Source organism: Sciurus carolinensis, chromosome 1 (assembly GCF_902686445.1).
Source record: "Sciurus carolinensis chromosome 1, mSciCar1.2, whole genome shotgun sequence".
NCBI lineage: Eukaryota > Metazoa > Chordata > Mammalia > Rodentia > Sciuridae > Sciurus > Sciurus carolinensis.
This window is the reverse complement of record NC_062213.1, coordinates 100,261,980-100,283,152: the sequence shown is the minus strand read 5'-3', so window position 1 is coordinate 100,283,152 and position 21,173 is coordinate 100,261,980. Positions and strand designations below refer to the sequence as shown.

The 21,173-nt window shown below is 37.3% G+C and overlaps 1 protein-coding gene across 1 annotated transcript in view; it reads left to right on the top strand.

The window, feature by feature from the left end:
- Window positions 1–3,077: 3,077 nt before the first annotated feature.
- Gpr89a (G protein-coupled receptor 89A) overlaps window positions 3,078–21,173 on the top strand; it is a 50,519-nt gene continuing 32,423 nt past the window's right edge. The window contains exons 1-3 of the mRNA XM_047545928.1: window positions 3,078–3,245; window positions 18,197–18,256; window positions 19,166–19,269. Of these exons, the coding sequence (XP_047401884.1) occupies window positions 3,204–3,245; window positions 18,197–18,256; window positions 19,166–19,269 (206 nt within the window). The 5' untranslated portion in view covers window positions 3,078–3,203. The remainder of the gene's footprint in view (window positions 3,246–18,196; window positions 18,257–19,165; window positions 19,270–21,173) is intronic.

Below are 21,173 nucleotides of genomic sequence, written 5' to 3'. Positions count from 1 at the left end.
GACCTAAGGGAAGATGAACTTCCAGGGCATGCCCCCAGTGACCCAACTCCTCCAGCCATGCCCCACCTGCCTACAGTTAACTACCCAGTTAGTACATTCAAATGAAGATGGACTGATTAGGTTACAACTCTCATAATCTATTCATTTAATCTATTTCACCTCTGAATATTCCTTCATTAACACAGTTTTAAGGAGTTTTGGGGGGACACCTCATACCCAAACCATAACACATTACGTTATTTAAAAGAAGGATAAGGTTGAATTGAGAGTTGAGAGGGGCACTCTGAAGAGAGTTGTCAGGGGAGAAGAAAGTGTTGTGGTGTCCCCTTCTGCACCCTTTACATCCTCCTCCTAGTGTGAGGGGCTCAAGGAAGACCTCTTGAATTTTTCTGCACTAAAAGAGAAGACTGACATCTTATCCACAAGTCATTAGCTGCCTACCAGTTTGCAGATGTTTGCAGGCCCAACTCAGGTTGCCACAGGAGCCAAGCTTGAAGGAGCTTTATGTGTGTCTCAGAATTTTCTGGGACACAAACACAGTGAAAGGACTATGTTGAAACCCTAATCCCCAATGTGATGAAGAAAACTGGAGAAAACTGTTGGGGTAGTGTATCTTTTGGGTCATAATCTATACTATATTATTTTATTATAGCAAATGATATACAAAAGAAACCCCCAGAAAATAGATTGATTAAATCATATGATGCAATATTATTGAGTCAATGAAAGTGTTGCAGTTTTTATCATGAGGAAGTGTTCATGATATACTTCTAAGTGAAAAGTATATAACAAAATATTATATTCATCATCTTAGTTAATATGACAAAATATCTTGTACTGGGTGGCCTAACACTTATTTTTCATAGTTCTGGAAGTTGGATGTCCAAAATCATAGTGCCAGCATGGTTGCTTCTTGGTGATGGTCTTCCTCCTAGCTCATAGACAACAGTCTTCTCACTGTTCTCATGTGGCAGAGAAAGGGTGAACTCTGGTCCCTTCATGTCATTATAAGGGCACTAATCCCATCTTGGGAACTTTACCTTCATGACTTCATCTAAATCTAATTACATCGCAAAGGCCCCACCTCCAAGTCAGCACATTAAGGATTAGGGTTTCAACATATGAATTTGGGGGGACAAAAATATTCAGTCCATTGTATTCATCGTAGTTTGGGGAAATGCAGAAGTGTGTGTGTGTGTATGTATCAGGGTAACAAATAAGAAGGAACATCTCAGACTTTGAAATATGTTAGCTTTACACTCCTGTGTGATTGTCTTACCAAAGTCATGGTGGTAAATCACAACCCAGTAATAAAGGTGGGACTTCTCTAAAATGAAGGAATGCCCCTGACATTAGTCATTCTAGAAAAAAGTTAGTCCTGAAACAGGAAGTTATAGGGAGGCAGGGAGAGTTTTCTGCCCCACCCAGGTCCAGAGGACAGGTGACTCAACATTCAGAACAGTTCTTACAGTAAGAATATGCACATTATAAATTTTATTTATGAACTTCAACTAACATATTCAATTTGAAATTTCATCTCTATATATTCTTCCCTTTTGTTCGCAAATTATATGGGTCGAAGTAATTCTGCAAAATTATATTTAATAGGCTCTCCCAGTATCACTCAGCCTTGAATATTAATTAGGTGCTACTATATAGGGTTCCCTGGTAGATGTAGTGAGAAACAGAAAGTTCTCTAGTTTAAGACACTCCCACAGTAAAGTTGCCTCCACAGATCTCTTGTGTTCTGAAACAGGAATTGATCATCTGATAGGTAATTTGGGCTGCTTGGTAGGATAAAACTCAATTCTAAGAAAGAGAAACACTTTCCCTTATACATAATGAATTTGTTATTCTCGGGTATTCAGATTGTAGTAGATCTGAATAACCAGATCTGGATGCCAGGCCCCCCTCAAGGCTCTGTTTCCAGGTCTTAACTGCAACCTTGACTGCAGCCACTCCCACACAAGTTTATGGCCCTGGGCTGGACAGTTTCTAAGACTGTAAGACAACAGGGACTACAAGGACTAGCTAGGGCTCTGGGGGTGAAAAATAAACTCCACTGCAATACACTAAGCCTTCACGAAATGAGTACTGAGTGGATAAAGAAGTAGATCAGTCTATATTTGAACCACTATAATATGGTGTACGTTAAGGGTGGGGGTACTTCCTAAAAATAACTCATCTTCAGATTCCTAGGAAATTGTTTTTGTTTTTAATTTAAATCTATCTTCATTAACTTCCAGTTCTTTGCCTTACAAATATCTCTTGAGGCTACGTCAATTCTACCAATTTCTTCTCATGAAGACAGTTGTCAAGTTCCTGAGTCTGTCAATTCCCTCCACCCTTATTTGGCGGCTCACCTTAGATCACCTTTGAGCACGCTCCCCGCCCCCTTGAGAGGCTTGGGATAGAACCCAGGGATAGAACCCAGCTCCACCTCTTAGCTACACCCAACCCCTGTGTATCTCTTGAAAGTGTGATACAAAAGCGCAGTACTGCATCTGTGGTCTGATCGGTATGAGAACAATGAAATTATCACTCTCTTACTATAGATGATGTACGTTTTTTGTTAACATCAGATGTTTACTTGGTTCACTATATTCACTAAAAATCTCACCTGCCTGCCCACTCTTCCCTCATGTGTAATTTTGCAGTTATACTTGTGGAGCCAAGTAAAGGTTATAACATTTAGAACACAATGCTTGACTTATGGCTTAAGTCGTTACAATATATATATATATTTTTTAATCTTTTTGCAATGCCGGGCATCTCGCGCAACGCCAAGTCCAATAGTTGTCAACTTTATCTTATTAGCTATGACATTATATTGAATAGAATTAGCATTTAAAACAAGACGTTAGCTTTCGTATCTCACCGCCCTCGGCCACAGAAAGAAATACTACCTAGGTTTTGGATTTTCAGTCCAAAATATAACCCACCCCTTTAGACCCGCCATATCTAACTAAGCCCCGCCCGCTTGGCGCCAGCGCCTGCCCCGCCCACTCCCAGCCTGAGGCGGAAAGCACAAGATATAGAAGCTGATTGGCTGGTTGGGGCGCAGCTTGATGGCGTTGGGCCGGACGCCGCAGTCCTCGCAGCGGCCTCCGGGCGAAGGCCGCTTGCGTTACTGGGCCGGCGGCCCGAGCGCGCAGTGGCCTTGGGAGTGGGAAGTGGAAACATGAGCCCTCCTGATATCTGCCATGAGTTTCCTGATCGACTCCAGCATCATGATTACCTCCCAGGTAAGTCACCGGCCCCCTCCCCGGCTCTTATGGCCTTCCTTTCTGGAATCGGCCTCTGGGGGCCTTAGTGCCGCGAGCTAGCCAGGGGTCTAGCTCCTCTTTCCGGGTCTGCGCCAGCAATGCCAGTATCCAGAGCACAGGGATGGGGGGATTTGCTGCGTCGGATTCCCTCTGCCGGGGTGTTCTAAGACTAGCTCGTTGCGGTAGGTGCCCCCATCCGGCATCCATCCCCAGACATTCCCGATCCGTTTTGAAAGGGGTCAGCTGGCTTCAGCGCTAAGAGCCTGTGCTACAAGAGGGGATCAGTCCCTTGACTCCCCGAGGCTTCCAGACTGCAGCAGACGCAAAGCCGAATAGTGTGGTTCAAGTAGAGGAGTGTGCAGCACGCCAATCAGGACTGAATATTGGGTACACGTGTGGGCTCTGCTACTAATGGTCAAATCCTGAATCCGGGTGCGGAGATATTTGCCGCGGTGTTTAAAAGTATAAGGTTTTGTTTATGCAACAACGCCTTTTATCGTACAGTCAATATTTGTCTACCGTTACTTAAAGCTCTGAGTACAAACACTATCCCAGCTCGCTAATGAGTTTCTTTTTTCCATGTCATTTGTTGTTGATGTATTTTTAATTCCTAGCAAAGTACTATTTAAATTTTTTTGTTGTTGATGAACTTTTTTTACATTTATATGTGGTGCTGAGAATTGAACCCAGTGCCTCACTCATGCTAAGCAAGCATTCTACCACTGAACTACAAACCCAGCCCAAAGTAATTGTTCCTTTCTTTCAAATGTCAAATGATAGAAATAATTCCATTTGGGTGTTTAAATGAGATAAAATTTTTTATTTAATGTTTTTTGTATGGCTTCATCATCATGCTCCTATCTATAGAGTGGAGTATCATCCTTGTCTCTTCAAAAACTTATAACAGTGTTAAGAACATAAGAAATGAGTCAGGTGCAGAGGCCCACCCCTATAATCCCAGTGATTCAGGAGACTGAGGCAGGAGGATTACAAATTCTACTGACCAACCTCAGAAACTTAGCGAGAGACCCTATTTCAAAATAAAACATAAAACTTAGTGGTTAAGTGCCCTCGGTTCAATCCCCAATACAAAAAAAAAAAAAAAAAAAAAAATGAAGCTAGGAAAAGCCGTTCATAGTCTCACCACTGTAATACAGTAATTTTTTTTCATGTTTAACATTTTCCACACTTTATGTAATTTTCTGCTTTTTCATTGACTTCGGAGCATTCAAATGTGTCAATGTACAAATATATGAACATGGAGCTTTCTTGCTTAAAACTTTTGTTTAAGACTTTCTTTTGTTCTCCATGACAACATAGAGTTGTTTTTAACCCTACTACCAATTCAAGAAAAATAGCAATATTTAAGCATTTTTTCCCACTCAGAATAAAAATTAAAATGTCAGGAGAAAACTTACTATATTGCAGCCTCTAAGATTTTTAACATGAATATAATTGAAAAGTTGAATCAAGAAAGTGGCTTTCTGATCTCTTATGCCTTGTATTCATATTCTTTAATTTTCACATAGGTATCCACATGAAACATTATATTGAACTGTCTTCACTTGCTTGGAACTAAGACTCAAAGAGTCCTTTACATCAAATATTCTCTGTCCAAATACAAGTGCTTTACCATCATTTACGTATGAATAAAAATATCACTTAAGGGAGGCTTTTATTTGTTCTAATTAGTTATACATGACAGAGTGCACTTTGACACATCTTACATAAATGAAGTATAACTTCTCATTCTTCTGGTTGTACGTGATGTAAAATCACACCTGTCATGTAGTCATATATGTACATAGGGTAATAAATGTCCGATTTATTCTTTCCTTCCTACCCCCAGACCCCCTCCCCTCCCTTCACTCCCCTCTGCCTAATCCTTATTTTTCCCTAGTCTTGCCCCCCACCCCCTTATTGTGATTAGCATCTGCATATCAGAGAAAACATTCTGCCTTTGGTTTTGGGGGATCGCTTTATTTCACTTAGCATGATAATCTCCAGCTCCATCCATTTACCAGCAAATGCCATCATTTCATTTTTCTTTAAGGACTGAGTAATACTCCATTGTGTATATATAACCATAGTTTCTTTATCCATTCATCTGTTGAAGGGCACCTAGGCTGGTTCCATAGTTTAGCTATTGTGAGTTGAGCTGCTATTAACATTAATGTGACTGTGCTACTATAGTGTTGATTTTAAGTCCTTTGGGTATAAACCCAGGAGTGGGATAGCTGGGTCAAATGGTGGTTCCATTCCAAGTTTTCTAAGGAATCTCCATACTGCTTTCCATAAGATTGCACCAATTTGCAGTCCCACTAGCAATTCATGAGTGTACTTTTTCCCCCACATCCTTACCAACTTTTATTGTTGCTTGTATTCTTGATAATTGCCATTCTGACTGGAGTGAGATGAAATCTTCGAGTAGTTTTGATTTGCCTTTCTGTAATTGCTAGAGATGTTAAACATTTTTCATATATTTGTTGATCAGTTTATTTCTCCTGTAAAGTATCTGTTCAATTTCTTAGCCCATTTATTGATTGAGTTATTTGGGGTTTCTTGGTGTTAAAGTTTTTTGAGATCTTTATATATCCTGGAGATTAATGTTGTATCTGGGGTGCATGTGGTATAGATTTTCACTCATTCTGTAGGCTCTCTCTTCACGTTATTATTTCCTTTGCCGAGAAAAAGCTTTTTAGTTTGAATCCACTCCATTTATTGATTCTTAATTTTACATCTTGTACTTTAAAAGTGTTGTTAAGGAAGTCAGGTCCTAAGCCAACCTGGTGAAGACTGGGCCTTCTTTTTCTTCTATCAGGCGCAGAGTCTCTGTTCTAGTGCCTGAGTCTTTGATGCACTTGGAGTTGAGTTTTGTGCATGGTGAGAAATAGGGGTTTAATTTCATTTTGTTACATATGGATTTTCAATTTTCCCAGCACCATTTGTTGAATAGGCTATCTTTTCTCCAGTGAATGTTTTTGGCACTTTTTTCTAATATGAGAAAACTCATATTTTTGTGGTTTGTCTCTGTGTCTTCTATTCTGTACCATTGGTCTACATGTCTGTTTTGGTGCCAGTACATGCCATTATTTGTTACTATGGCTCTGTAGTATAGTTTAAGGTCTGGTATTGTGATGCCTCCTCCTTCACTCTTTTTTTTTTTTTTTTTTTTTTTTTTTGGTGCTGGGGATCGAACCCAGGGCCTTGTGCTTACAAGGCAAGCACTCTACCAACTGAGCTATCTCCCCAGCCCCCCTCCTTCACTCTTTTTGCTAAGGCTTGCTTTAGCTATTCTGGGTCTCTTATTTTTCCATATGAATTTCATGATTGCTTTTTTTTTTTTTTTTTTTTTTCCTATGAAGAATGTCATCGGGATTTTAATAGGAATTCCATTAAATCTGTATAACAGTTTTGGTAGTGTGGACATTTTGACAATATTAATTCTGCCTATCCAGGAGCATGGGAGGTCTCTCCATCTTCTATGGTCTTCTTCAGTTTCTTTAGTGTTCTGGAGTTTTCATCATAGAGATCTTTCACCTCTTTTGTCAGATTGATTCCCAAGTATTTTATTATTGTTGAGGCTTTTGTCAATGAGGTAATTTTCCTAATTTCTCTTTTAGTGGATTCATCACTGATGTATAGGAACATGTTTGATTTATGGGTATTGATTTTATATCCTGCTACTTTGCTGAATTCATTTATTAGTTCTGGAAGTTTTTTGGTGGAATTTTTTGGATCTTCTAAATATACAATCATGTCTTGTGCAAAAAGTTATAGTTTGAGCTCTTCTTTTCCTATTCGTATCCCTTTAATTTTCTTTCTTCTGTCTCATTGCTCTGGCTAGAGTTTCAAGGACAATGTTGAATAGAAGTGGTGAAAGAGGGCATCCTTGTCTTACTCCTGTTTTTAGAGGGAATGTTTTCAATTTTTCTCTATTTAGAATGATGTTGACCTTGGGCTTAGCATGTTTAGCCTTTACAATGTTGAGGTATGTTCCTACTGTGCCTAGGTTTTCTAGTGTTTTGAACATGAAGAGGTGCTATATTTTTTCAGATGCTTTTTCTGCATCTATTAAGATGATCATTTGATTCTTGTTTTTAAGTTTACTGATGTGATGAATTACATTTATTGATTTCCATGTGTTGAACCAATCTTGCATCCCTGGGATGAACCCCACTTGTTCATGGTGTACTACCTTTTTAATATGTTTTTGTATGCAATTTGCAAGAATTTTATTGAGAAGTTTTACATCTGTGTTCATCAGGGATATTAGTCTGAAGTTTTCTTTCCTTGATGTGTCTAGTTTTGGTATCAGGGTAATAGTAGCCTCATAAAATAAGTTTGGAAGGGTTCCCTTCTTTTCTTTTTCATGGAATAATTTGAGGGGCATTGGTGTTATTTCTTCTTTGAAGGTCTGTAGAACTGGACTGAGAATCTATCTGGTCCAGGGCTTTTCTTGATTGGTAGGCTTTGATGGCATCTTCTATTTCATTGCTTGAAATTGATCTGTTTAAATTGTGTATGTCGTCCTGATTCATTTTGGGTAGGTCACATATCTCTAGACATTTGTTAATGTCTTCAAGATTTTCTATTAAATTTTCAAAATAGTTTCGAATCGTCTTCTGTATTTCAGTAGTATCCATCGTGATATTTCCTTTTTCTTCACATATTGTATTAATTTGAGTTAATTAGTTAATCTAGTTAATTAGTTAATCTCTTTATAAGTCTGACTAGGGATTTATCAATTTTATTTATTTTTTCAAAGAACCAACTTTTTGGTCTGTCAATTTTTTGAATTGTTTATTTTGTTTCAGTTTAATTGGTTTCACCTCCAATTTTAATTATTTCCTGTCTTCTGCTTTTGGTGTTAATTTGTTCCTCTTTTTCTAGGGTTTTGAGATGTAATAGTAGGTCATTAAATTTTTTTTTCTTAGATGGACACAATACCTTTATTTTATTTATTAATTTTTTATGTGGTACTAAAGATCAGACCCAGGGCCTCACATGTGCTAAGCACATTCCCTACCACTGAACCACAATCCCAGTCAGATTTTTTATTTTTTAATGAAAGAGCTCAATGCAATGAACTTTCCTCTTAGTACTACCTTCATAGTGTCCCAGAGATTTTGATATGTTGTATTGCTATTCTCATTTACCTCTGAGTATTTTTTTTATTTCACCCCTGATTTCCTCTGCTATTCATTGGTTACTCAATAGTATATTAGTCTCCAGGTGTTAGAGTAGCTTCTATTTTTTATTTTATCATTGATTTCTAATTTCATTCCATTATGATCTGATAAGGATACAAGGTATTATCTCAATTTTTTTTTTTTTTTTTTTGTATTTGCTAAGAGTTGCTTTGTGGCCTAAGATATGGTCTGTTTTAGAGAAGGATCCATGTGCTACTGAGAAGAAAGTGTATCCAGTCATTGATGGATGAAATATTCTGTATATGTCTGTTAAGTCTAAATTATTGATTGTATTTTTTAGTTCTGTAGCTTCTTTATTTAGTTTTTGTTTAGAGGATCTATCCAGTGGTGAGAGAAGTGTATTTAAGTCATCAAGTATTATTGTTTTGTGGTCTCTTTGCTTCTTGAAATTGAGAAGGGTTTGTTTGATGTATGTACATAGATACTCCATTTTTTGAGGCATATTTATAATTGTTATGTCTTGTTGATAAATAATTCCATTAAACAGTAAGAAATGTCCTTTGTTCCTTCTGATTAACTTTGGTTTGAAGTTCACTTTATCTGGTATGAGGATGGAAACCCCTGCTTGTTTATGCAATCTGTATGAGTGATGTTTTTTCCCATCCTTTCACTGTTAGTCTGTGGATGTCTTTGCCTATGAGGTGAGTCTCTTGGAAACAGAATATTGTTGGTTCTTGCTTTTTAATCCAGTCTGCCAGTCTGTGTCTTTTGATTGATGAGTTTAGGCCGTTAACATTCAAGGTTATTATTGGGATGTGATTTGTATTCCCAGTCATTTTGTTTTACTTCTGCTTTTTAATTTGACTTAGTTTCTCCTTTGATTGGCTATTACCTTAGTGTAATTCCTCCCTTTGCTGGTTTTCATTTTTTATTTTTTTCATTTCATCCTCATGGAATATTTTGTTGAGAATATTCTGTAGTACAGGATTTCTAGTTGTGAATTCTTTTAACTTTTGTTTATCATGGAAGGTTTTTATTTTTTCTTCAAATCTGAAATTTAATTTTGCTGGATATAAAATTCTTGGTTGGTATCCATTTATTTCAGAGCTTGAAATATATTATTCCAGGACCTTCTAGCTATAAGTGTCTAAGTTAAGAAATCAGCTGAGATCTGAATTAGTTTCCCGCATACATAATTTGATATTTTTCTCTCACGGCCTTTAAGATTCTATCCTTATTTTTTATGTTAGTCATTTTCATTTTAATATAACTTGGCGCGTCTGCTGTAATTTTGTACTTTTGGGGTCCTGTAAGCCTCTTGTACTTGATTTTCCATATCATTCTTTAGATTTGGGAAATTTTCTGATATTATGTCATTGAAAAGGTTGCACATTCCTTTGGTTTGTATCTCCACTCCTTCATCTATCTTGATAAATCTTAAATTTGGTCTTTTAATGTTATCCCTTAATTCTTGGAAGTTCTGTTCATGGTTTCTTACCATCTTCTGTGCATATTCAACTTTATTTTCAAGATTATATATTTTGTCTTCATTGCCTGAGGTTCTGTCTTCCAAGTGGTCTAGTATGTTGGTGCTGCTTTCCATTGAATTTTTAATTTGGTTTATTGATTCCTTCATCTCGAGGATTTCTGCTTGTTTTTTTTTTTTTTTTCCTTTCAGAATCTCTGCCTCTGTTGAAGTGATCTTCCTGTATTTTCTTGTATTTTCTCTCTGATTTCACTCCTTATACCATCCTTTATTTCTCAGAGCAGTTTATGTACATTCTAAACTCCTTCTCTGACATTTCTTTCACTGTGTTGTCAGTGAATTCTATTATTGTAGCATCTTGGTTTGTTTGGGGCACTTTGTTCCCTTGTTTTTTCATGTTGTTTGTGTGTTTTCCCATCTAGCAGTATGGATCTGAGGCAGTACAGTTTCTACCCTATAGACTTTTATAGTGTCCCTGAATATTTCCAGTGCTTCAACTTTAAGGGGGAGACCAATATTAACAGCACCCAACATAAACAGTCTATAACCTTAAACTTTAAATAGCTCCTATTAAAACATCTGCAGTTTTGTAGCAATTAACAGAAATTATGTGTTCAATTATTGTCTACATTATAAACTGTAAGTTTGGTAAAAGAGATTACAGTTTCAAATGGTGGATAAAGAGAGAACAGAAGTGGTATAGGATGTGATGTTTATAAGAGAGGAGCAGAAACAATAGAAGTAAAAATTTACAGGAAGAGTGAAAGAGGAATTCATAGAGGCTGGTTGTTAGCAGAAGAAAAGAGAATCCAGGGAAACAGATAAGTGAGAGGAAATATATATACATAATTTTTAAAAATTAAAAAGAAAAAAGTAAAAATTTAAGAATATACAACAAAACTGTAAAATACAATTCATATATCTGAGTCCTCAGTAAGCTGATGCATTAGAAATATTTGGTTTCAAATGTGGTAGAGATGTGAGAAAGGAAAAAATGAAAAAATCTCAGTGGACAATTGAACAGTTATTTCTGTTGGTGTTCAAAAGTTTCTGAGCTTCCCTTCTCCACTGATAGGTTGGGTTTTCTGGAGTTTGATGGTAGTTCAAGTCCTGTGGGGTGGGTGCTAGACCAGCTGGCTGGGTGATCTGATAGCAAGATGCCCTCTTACCCTCTTCCAACCTGATACAGCCAGCCTCTTTTGTCCCTGTGCACTTCAGGACTCCTGGACTGGGGAGAACTTGGCTTTCTCCATTCTCTTCAACCTGTGCTCCCTGGGGGCAAAATGCCCCCAGTCTCCAGCTTTTCACAGGATTGCCTGATCCAGACTGACCCATGAAGACCCTGTCACTATCTGACAGATCTGGGCTTCAGATACCCGAGGCTCAGCCATGTTGTAGTTCCCAAGATCTCAGTGCCATTCCAGCTTGCAGAGAGACCACCAGGGATGCGCTCACACAAAGGAGCAACCCTGCAAAGAAGCAGCAAGATGGTGGTAGCTAGCACTTCTAGCAGGTAGACCTCATGTGCAGGCAAACCCTCAGGCACCCTGACACTGAACCTCCAGGCCCTGGCCGGTGTCCCTAGACAAAGTTGTCTGTGCCCCAAATGGTGGTGGTGGCAAACCTGCTTGCACCCTGGCACCCAGGCCTTGGCCCATGTCCCATGATGGAGGCAGTCGTATACAACCAAACCTGCAGGCACTATGACAGTGGACCTCTGAGCAGCACCTGGGGCACCCAGACAATGGACCAGTGGTGGCAGTGGTGGCAGTGGCGGCCTCAGGGAAGCTTTAACCTGACCCCTACTCTCAACCAAAGTAGGCTTCATTCTGGACACCTTTCTCATTTCCATTTTATTTTCTTCTCATTTATCACTATTGTTCATTTGTGTTTTTATCTGTGGACTTCACAAAGTTCAAGATACTATCTTTCTTGTTCTCTCTGGTATTCCATAGTATCCATATTAGTTGCTGGAATAACAGGGGCCTGGTAAGTATCAATTTAATTAAAAGTCCTTCTCTAGAAAGATTCAATTACCTTGGAAGAAACCTTCTCCCCATTTTTCCTGTTTTGTATGAACTGAAAGGTTTATTTGGAATGAAATCTGAAATCAGAAGTCACATCAGCTTGTAAGCCTCAGATGATATCTTACTATTGAAATTGTTCACCATGCCATAAAAGAAAGTTTAAACTCCTTAATATGGCTTATAGGGTCCCTTATATTGGGACCATGGCATAGCTCTTCAGCATGGCTCTTCACTTCATGCTCTAGACTCCCTAAACTACTTCTTCTTCTTTTTTTTTTTTTTTAAACCAGGGATTGAACCCAGGGCACTTAACCACCAAGCCACATCCCAAGCCCTTTTTATGTTCTATTTTGAGACAGGTCTCAGTATTGCTTAGGGCCTTGCTAAGTTGTTGAGACTGGCTTTGAACTTGCCATCCTCCTGTCTCAGCCTCCCAAGCTGCTAGGATTACAGGTGTGCAGCCAAGCTGCCTGGCTCCTAAACTTCTTTTAGTTCCTTAGTTCCTTAACCTGTATGGTCTGTCATGCCCCCCAGATTTCCACATAGTGTCTCCGCCTTTCTGGATCTTTCCCCCATATCCCTCCCCTTCTTACTCCTGGCTTACTTCTATTCGGTCTTCAGATCTCAGTTTGGACATCCAAGACTGGATTAGATAGATGTTCCTATACATGGTACCATAATATCCTTAACTCACTTCCCTTATATTAGTGCTATCATATATAGTAATTGCTTATTTATCTCTTCCATAGATTATAAACCCTCAAGAGCAGCAGCCATGCTTCTTATTCACCATTCCATCTCTAGGATCTGGCATGTAATAAACACTAATAAATGTTGAATGAATAAAAGGGTGAATAAATGATTCAAGAAGGGTGTCTTTTTCCAGCTGGTTCTTTAAAAAGTATCTTACTAATGGCCATTTTTTTTGTTTATAGCTAATTTTTAACCTAGAGGTAATTTTTATAAACCTATCTGTTTTGAGCCCTCTATCTAGTCATGAAACTTACCAGTTTCAGAATACACTCTAAGTCCCAAGGTCAAGGCTCTCCTCTGTACAAGTTTCAAAGTGTCTTTTTTGTTGTACTTTCCACTTCATTTGCAAGCTTTTTGAAATGACCTTTTCCTTCTGCATACTTTTTAGATCCCCTATAATCTTGCCAGAATTCACATGATGTATCTTGGATGTAATAAATTATCCAGGACCTCTTTCTTCTTTCTTTCTTTCTTTCTTTCCTTGTGAAAGAAACAGGGTCTCACTATGTTGCCAAGGCTGTCCTCAAACTCACAGGCTCAAGCAGTCCTCCTTCCTCAGCCTTTTGAGTAGCTGGAACTAAAGGTGATTTGCACATCTCTGTGCTCAACCCCAGTTACCTTTTATGTATGTGCATGTATAGTTTAAAAATCTTTGTAAACTTTCTTTGTCAATGGGAAAGGAACCCACAATAAAATACAAAACGTATATATATAGTTCTGTTCCCTGTCCCATCATACAAATTTATAATTTTTGCTTGTTTTCCTTGTCTAAAGTCCCATTTTAGAATGATCTTGATTTTTTAAAAATCTACATACACACCACTCCCAGCCCTAATTACTAAACTTCTCCACCTTCAGTCATGCCTTCATATATAATCATGACCTCTAAACTCTGAACTTAAATGTCACTACTAGCCAGCAGGTCTTTTGAGACAGGGTCTCACTATTGCTTAGGGCCTTGCTAAGTTGTTGAGACTGGCTTTGAACTTGCCATCCTCCTGTCTCAGCCTCCCAAGCTGCTAGGATTACAGGTGTGCAAGGCCCTTGATTTCAGGGCCCATGGTTTCAGGACACCACATTCTCTGGTTCTGTTATTTTCTAACCTTTTCTTCTTTGTCTCCTTCCTTGTCTCTTGCCATTTACAGTCTAGGAATTTTTTTTCTTCTAATCTCTTTGCCTCTCTCCTTTTCTCCTTAGTCTGAACTTATGAATCCCAAGTTACCTTCTTGTGCTCTCTTTTTCCTTTACCTTCATACGAAAGTCCATATTTGGATCACTATTTTAGTTCATACACTATTAATACAGGGGCCAGAAGTACAGCTGTGCAGTTTGCTGATGCCACAAGTTTAACCCTCATCTCATTGAATCATTCATTTTCATGACTTTAGTTATTTGTTCTACCCCCTTATAATTTCTCTGAATTTTTATCACTTTCCTCAAAGATCCCTGTTCTCCATGCTCGCCTCTCATAGCAGATGTTCCTACCTCCTACCTAGTCAAGAGTGACCAAAAGATGTGATCTCCTTTTATTTCCTACATTTTAATTTGAAAGATTATCTACCCACAGTCATTTTCATCTCCTTTCCTCCTGTGTCAGAACACAAGGTGTCCCCTTCTCCTCTACAAGACCATACTCTCAACCTATGCCTTTGATCTTGGAGTAACTCATTTTGAAGTGGTTAAAAGTGTAGGTTTTGGAGTCAGTCACACAGACTTCAGTTTGAATCCTGATTCTTACATTCACTTTAACTTCTCTAAACTTCAGCTTTCTCTCTGAAAATAGAACAGTCAAACCTACCTCATTGGGTTTTTGTGACTTTTTTTTTTTTTTTTTAAGATCATAATGCTAAAGTACTTAGCCTGGAATCAAGTAAATGATCAATTATCTGATGATAATACTAATAATTAATAATATCAGCTCATCCTCTGGTGTTCCATCAATTATGTTTATTTATCTCCTCTCTACTGCTTTCATCCCTGACTAAAAATTTTCCCTTTACCTCACATTCTTCTTTAGGCTACTGTCTAATGTTTTCTTTCTCATTCTTGGCTCTCCTTAAAGTAATTTATTGTCTCTGCTTGCCTTTACCCCCATTTACCCTCAACCAACTGTATTGTGGGTCTCCTTCTATCTCACTATTCAAACTATTTTTCTTAGGGTCATCATTGAGCAAGTTACAAAGGCCTTTTTTGTTTGTTTGTTTGTTTGTTTGTTTGTTTGTTTGTTTTCTGTGCCAAGGTTTGAATCAAGGACCTTGCACATGCTAATCAAGTACTCTACCACTGAGCCACATTCCCAGCCCCCTTTGAACATTTTCCATTCCTTGTTTTATTTTCCCTCTCTGCATCATTAGTACTCCTTTAAACTGTACTCATGGTTTCAGGACACCACATTCTCTGGTTCTGTTATTTTCTAACCTTTTCTTCTTTGTCTCCTTCCTTGTCTCTTGCCATTTCTACCCTCTAGTGTTTTTAGCACATTGCTGTCCTCACTCTATATATTATCACACTTTGGTGGTTTCAACTTATAGATATACCTCAGTCCTGTCTTTATAATCTTTTATTCAAATGCCAGATATCTTGACCAGGAAGACCCTCTGGCCCTTAGCATGTCTAAAAATATACTCATCCTCTTCTTCATCCTTCATTCCCATTTCCAAATCTCCTCTTCCATTCTTCTTATAATATGAGTGGCTTATTCTTTATCCTGTGTTCAAAACTAGTCATCCTTCACTCTTCCCTGCTGGTTTACCTTCTAAATAGCTCTCAAATCTATTTCTTCCTCCTCTTTCACCAGTCTTAATTCAGGTCTTTATCATCTCATCTGTATCGTTTAACAACTTCCTACGCTTCTTTTCCTATAGTTGTTTCTTTTAGATGCATCTTCCACACTGCTACTATAGTGTTCAATGGTAAACCAAATCTGACTATGTTGATTCCTGCTTAAATGACTCTCACTATCTATAGGGTATAATCCAAGCTCATTGGGTCTCTCAGAGATTGAGCCTCTGTTTCTTCTCTCTAGCCTCATTTTTAACCACTTTCTTTGTTTTGTTGTTGTTTGTTTGTTTGTTTGTTTGTTTTTATTTTGAAGGAATTGAACCCAGGGCCTTGAGCATGCTAGACAAGCACTATACCACTGAGCTACTACTTCCCCAGCCTTCCTTTGAATGTTATCTTCCAGCAGCACCAAACTGTAGTTGCCAGCATGTCCCAGTGCTGCATGATCTTTGCTGTCTAGAGAACCCTGTTCTCCTGCCCCTACCACCTCTGTCTTTTCCTGCCTGATTCTTATTCACACTAAGAGAATGATTTTCAGTATTTTAGGAACTTGGAAACTTTTGAGTATGTGATAAATATACCTGGGAACCTCTGAAGAAAAATGTACCGAATCCCCAAATTTGCACACAATATCAATTTTTAACCCTAAATTACAATCTTCCTCAGCTTAGGTATTATCTTCTTTAGAAAATCTTACATACAGATTGGTTGAGTCTCTGTCATTGTTTTTCAGTATTATACACATGTCTCTATCATTGCAACTCCATATTACATTATAATTATTTATTTGATGTCTTTCCCATGATATAGTGAGCTTCTTGAGGGTAATGACTATGTTACTCATCTCAAAATTGGGTTTTTCTTGGAATGGAACCACCATTTGACCCAGCTATCCCACTACTCAGTTCTATACCCAAAGAATTTTAAATCAGCATAGTGACGCACAGCCACATCAATGTTTATAGCAACTCAATTCACAATTGCTAAACTGTGGGGGCAACCTAGATGCCCTTCAGTAGATGAATGAATAAAGAAACTGTGGTATATATACACAATGAAATATTACTCAGCATTAAAGAAGAATAAAATTATGGAGTTTGCAGGGAAATTGATAGAGTTGGAGAATATTGTGCTAAGCAATATAAGCCAATCCCAAAAAACCAAAGGCCCAATGTTTCTCTGATACGTGGATGTTGATCCATAATGGGGTTGGGGTGGAGGGACAAAGGAAGAACAGAGGAACTTTATATTAGGCAAAGGGGAATGAGGGGAGGAGAGAGGGTATGGGGATAGGAAAGATGATGGAATGAGACACATTATTACCCTATGTACATGTAGAATTACACGAATGGTGTGACTGCATTGTGTATAACCAGAGCAATGAAAAGTTGTGCCCCATTTCGAAATGCATTCTGCTATTATATATAACTAATTGGAACAAATTTTTAAAAATTGGGTTTTTATTAAAGAACAGCCAACTTTGACTATGGACCTAGCCACCCAGCAAACGCTTATAAAGAGACTGCTGTGTGCCAGGCTTTATACTGGGTACTGAGGATACAAAGATTAACAAGATAGACATGTTCTTCGTCCTCACAGAGCTTATAATATATTTATTTAATTAGACATTATAAAACTCTGTGGTTAGGACTTTGATGAAGCAAGTACAGGGTGAAATAGGATTATATAAAAAGAGCAATGTATCTTTTTTCATAGAGAAAAAGAAGTCCTTCCAGAAGGAATAATATTTGTTGAGGCCTGTAGGATTACAGGTGGGAAAAGTCTGGAGGCAAGTCCTGTCAGAGAACAGCAGAGGTTTTAGTAGTATGAAAGAATCTACAGAACCATAGGAAGTTCCATATGGCTGAAGATATCTGGTAGACAGGAGGGGCTCAATAAGCTGAAGTAGTCTATGCTAAACAGCTACTCTAGAATTTGCTCTTGCTCCTAAAGTTAGCAGCAAGGCCTAAAAGAATTTTATTCATTAAGTTCCTGACCATTATAAGTAGAAGAGGAGCTGCATCAGAATGCGTGAATATGTGTGTGATGATTCTGTTTAGTAGTGAAAAATAAACCATCTTTGTCAGCTGATGTGTGATAATTGTCTCTGATGCCAGTTTGAATCAAACTGACAAAAGTGGGATCTATAATCCCAGCTTTACACCAAGATGGAAACACTCTATATAGTTTAAGCAGGATGGTTGGAGAAGCTAAGAAAGTCCTCTGAAAAACACATATAAAAAATATTTGTCTTTCTACTACTCTATTTTTGTATCAACTGCTTTTCCCTGAAATTTTGACTTTTTTTTTTTTTTTAATACTTGGAAACAAGGATCATCTATAAGAAACAAGTTTCACTGAGTCCTTGTCTGTTTGCTAACTTCCCTGGCTATCATAAGACTATGGGAGGGCTGGGGATATAGCTCAATTGGTAGAGTGCCTGCTTCGCATGCACAAGGCCCCTGGGTTCAATCCCTAGCACCCCCAAAAAAATAAATAAATAAATAAATAAATAAATAAGACTATGGGAAAATACGTAAGTACTTCCATTTTTGTCTAATTTAAAACACATTGTATAGCATGGATAATTTCAAAAATCTAAGAGTGTCTAAACCTCTCTTCCCAATGTTATGAATGGATCTCATCTTTAATCTCTGAAATATATGTAGTCTCTTTGAAAGCATTTCTTGAAAGAAGATATATTGACATTCTGTCTTCTTTCTCCTGTAGATACTCTTTTTTGGATTTGGGTGGCTTTTCTTCATGCGTCAATTGTTTAAGGACTACGAGGTGAGAAGAAAACATTGTATTGTGCTTATACTATATGAATTTACATTGTTTTAAAATGAGATAAGAAAAATACCTCTGTTTAAGATCATGTTCACTTCCAAGTTAGGAAACTTTTTGCCAGATGAGAACTGTATAACAATGAAACTGCAGAATATGATTAGGCTTAGATTTTAAAAATAAAATAAAATATAAAGCAGTTCACATATAGCCCAGAAGCTAGGAGTAAGGAATGTCATGCTGTAGTTACATCAGGATATACACTAGTAGCAGTTATTCTCATAATGTCACATAAATGTTCCCTTTCATTTGTCTATCTAACCCTAAATTAGCAATTTTACATTTGAAACTACTACCAAAATTCAGAAGGTGGTCTGGTTCTTATTTTAAGTCTTGGATTCAGAATATCACCACCCTAGACTTGACATACTATAATTAATCTTCATTATTTACTAATAAAATTAGTGGTTATGGACTACCTTTGTATCATTTTAGAATGTTCTCCATTAACCCTGTGCAGGGAGTTTGGGTAGTTGACAGAGCCCAGAATTATGAAGATTCTCTTCTGTTTGATACTTTAAGGCTTCCAAGTGGAGGTTCCGGAACTGGTCTGTGATCTGCAGGGTGTTGAAAAACTTTTTTAGTGTTGAACATTTTATTTAGATCTGTAGTTCTTTTTTTTTTTTTTTTTTTTTTGTCAGTATGCATTAGAAATTCTAAATGCTGCTTCTGACCCTGTCACTTCTTCTTGTGCTTTAAATTCTCCAACCACAAGTGGATATTGGTAATCTGTTTCCATTGACTTGAGAATTTCTTCAAAATAAAATTTCTGACTTGTCACCAGGAGAGTATCAGTTCAAAATCTCAAGCAAGGAAGCAAATGACTTCTGTTCTCTTTTTGACTTTTAACAGGTGCGTCAGTATGTTGTACAGGTGATCTTCTCTGTGACTTTTGCATTTTCTTGCACCATGTTTGAGCTTATCATCTTTGAAATCTTAGGAGTACTGAATAGCAGGTGAGTAAGAATACTAAATAACTTGCCTCTTGAGAAGTGCTGTGCTCCACTCTTTACCATATATACATAATCTGGATCTTAATTGAAAAAAATTCTATCATTTGGGTTCTTCAGAGGTATTTAAGGACCTCTCTGAAATGAATTCCAGTTCTTACTATCTTGGTTACCTTTTTTGATTTTACAGACATGATCAAGTTTGATTGAACTTAGAATTTTTAAAAAAATTTTTTTTAGTTCTAGATAGACACAATACTTTTTTTTTTTTTTTTTTTTTTTGCGGTGCTAGGGATTCAACCCAGGGCCTTGTGCTTGCGAGTCAAGCACTCTATCAACTGAGCTATGTCCCCAGCCCAACACAATACCTTTATTTATTTATTTGTAGTGGTGCTAAGGATTAAACCCAGTGCCTCACACATGCTAGACAAGGCTCTACCACTGACCTACACCACCAGCCCCACTTAGAATGTTTGCTTTTTAAAATATTTTTTAGAAGTAACTCTTTACTCCATGCCAAATAACAAACTTGTTAGTTTATTAGACAATCTTTCCAAAAATATTTCTTATATGTTAAATTGCAAGCTTGAGAATTTTTAGACCATCATCTGTATGTGGCATTCATCAACTATGCTGTTTTGACTTTCGTTGTACTTTTTTATTACCACATGAAAAGATCTTTTAGAAATGAAGTGGCCTTTCACTCCTAGTCAGGAATTAATGCCAAGCTAAGCTGTATAAGTTCATTATAGGCCACTGATACTTGAGACTTATAGAGAGACTTTACTCTCAAATTCTTTTTTAAGAATCAAAGTTGAAAAACAAAAATTTTAAAGGCACAAAAGAGATGCTTAACCACAAAATATTGAACAGTTAAAAAAATCAAAGTTGATAATTATGGTCTCCTGATAGATCATTTATTAAGCTTTAGTATGATAAAACAAGAATATATTCTCACTTTTCTACTTTTAAACTTGTTCTTTAATGATCCAAACCATTTTGGAATAAGCTGGGTATAGATCCAGTGACTATGGAGAATAGGCAAATATTATTTTACATGCTGGTTATTATATTTTATTATCACAACTTGGGCACTTCACTGTTATTTAAACAGAGGTTCACAAACTTATTTCTATGAATAGTACGTATTTTAGGCTTTGTGGGCCAAAGGGTTTCTATCACAACTACTGAACTCTACTGTTGTAAATCAGAAGCAACCATAAGCAATACATAAACAAATGGGCATGGCTATCCTCCAGTAAAAATAGGTAGCTGCCAGACATAGTTTGCTGACCACTGATCAAAATACTGATAGAAAGGACTATGGCTCACATAATCTAAAACCATAGTTATTGTTTTTGGCAGATGATCTCTCTCAACTTTTAATTCATAATCAATAATCCTGTATAGTAGGAAACTATATACTTGGTGTATGTTTTTCAAGTTTCTGAAGTAATTTATCTGAGAGAATATAGGAAATTGCTAAAATCTTGCTAAAATCTGGTTCTTTAGGTATTTTGGGAAGGGACTGGGTTTGTTTAGGCTGAGACATGCCTGTAGTCATACCTATTTCATCATGCTAACATTTGACTCAACTGTGGAACAGAAATGTGGACATAAGTTATGTGTTATATCTGTATGTTGACTGAATTCAGAATAGTTTTTAAAAGAGAATCTGGGCCCTAAGAGTATTAACTTGCCTTTGAGCAGAAGTTAGGTGTATGACCTCCTATTCAAATATAAGATCTTGTTGGGATCCTTCAAGAAAATATCATTTTAAACTCAGCTCAAAACACTGGTTAAAACATGTGTTACACTTGGAACAACACCTGTAGTTGAAAGCCCACTGCTTCCCAGAATCTTTCAGAACTTGGCTAAAATATTTTATAGGATTGCCTGAAGCTTGTGCA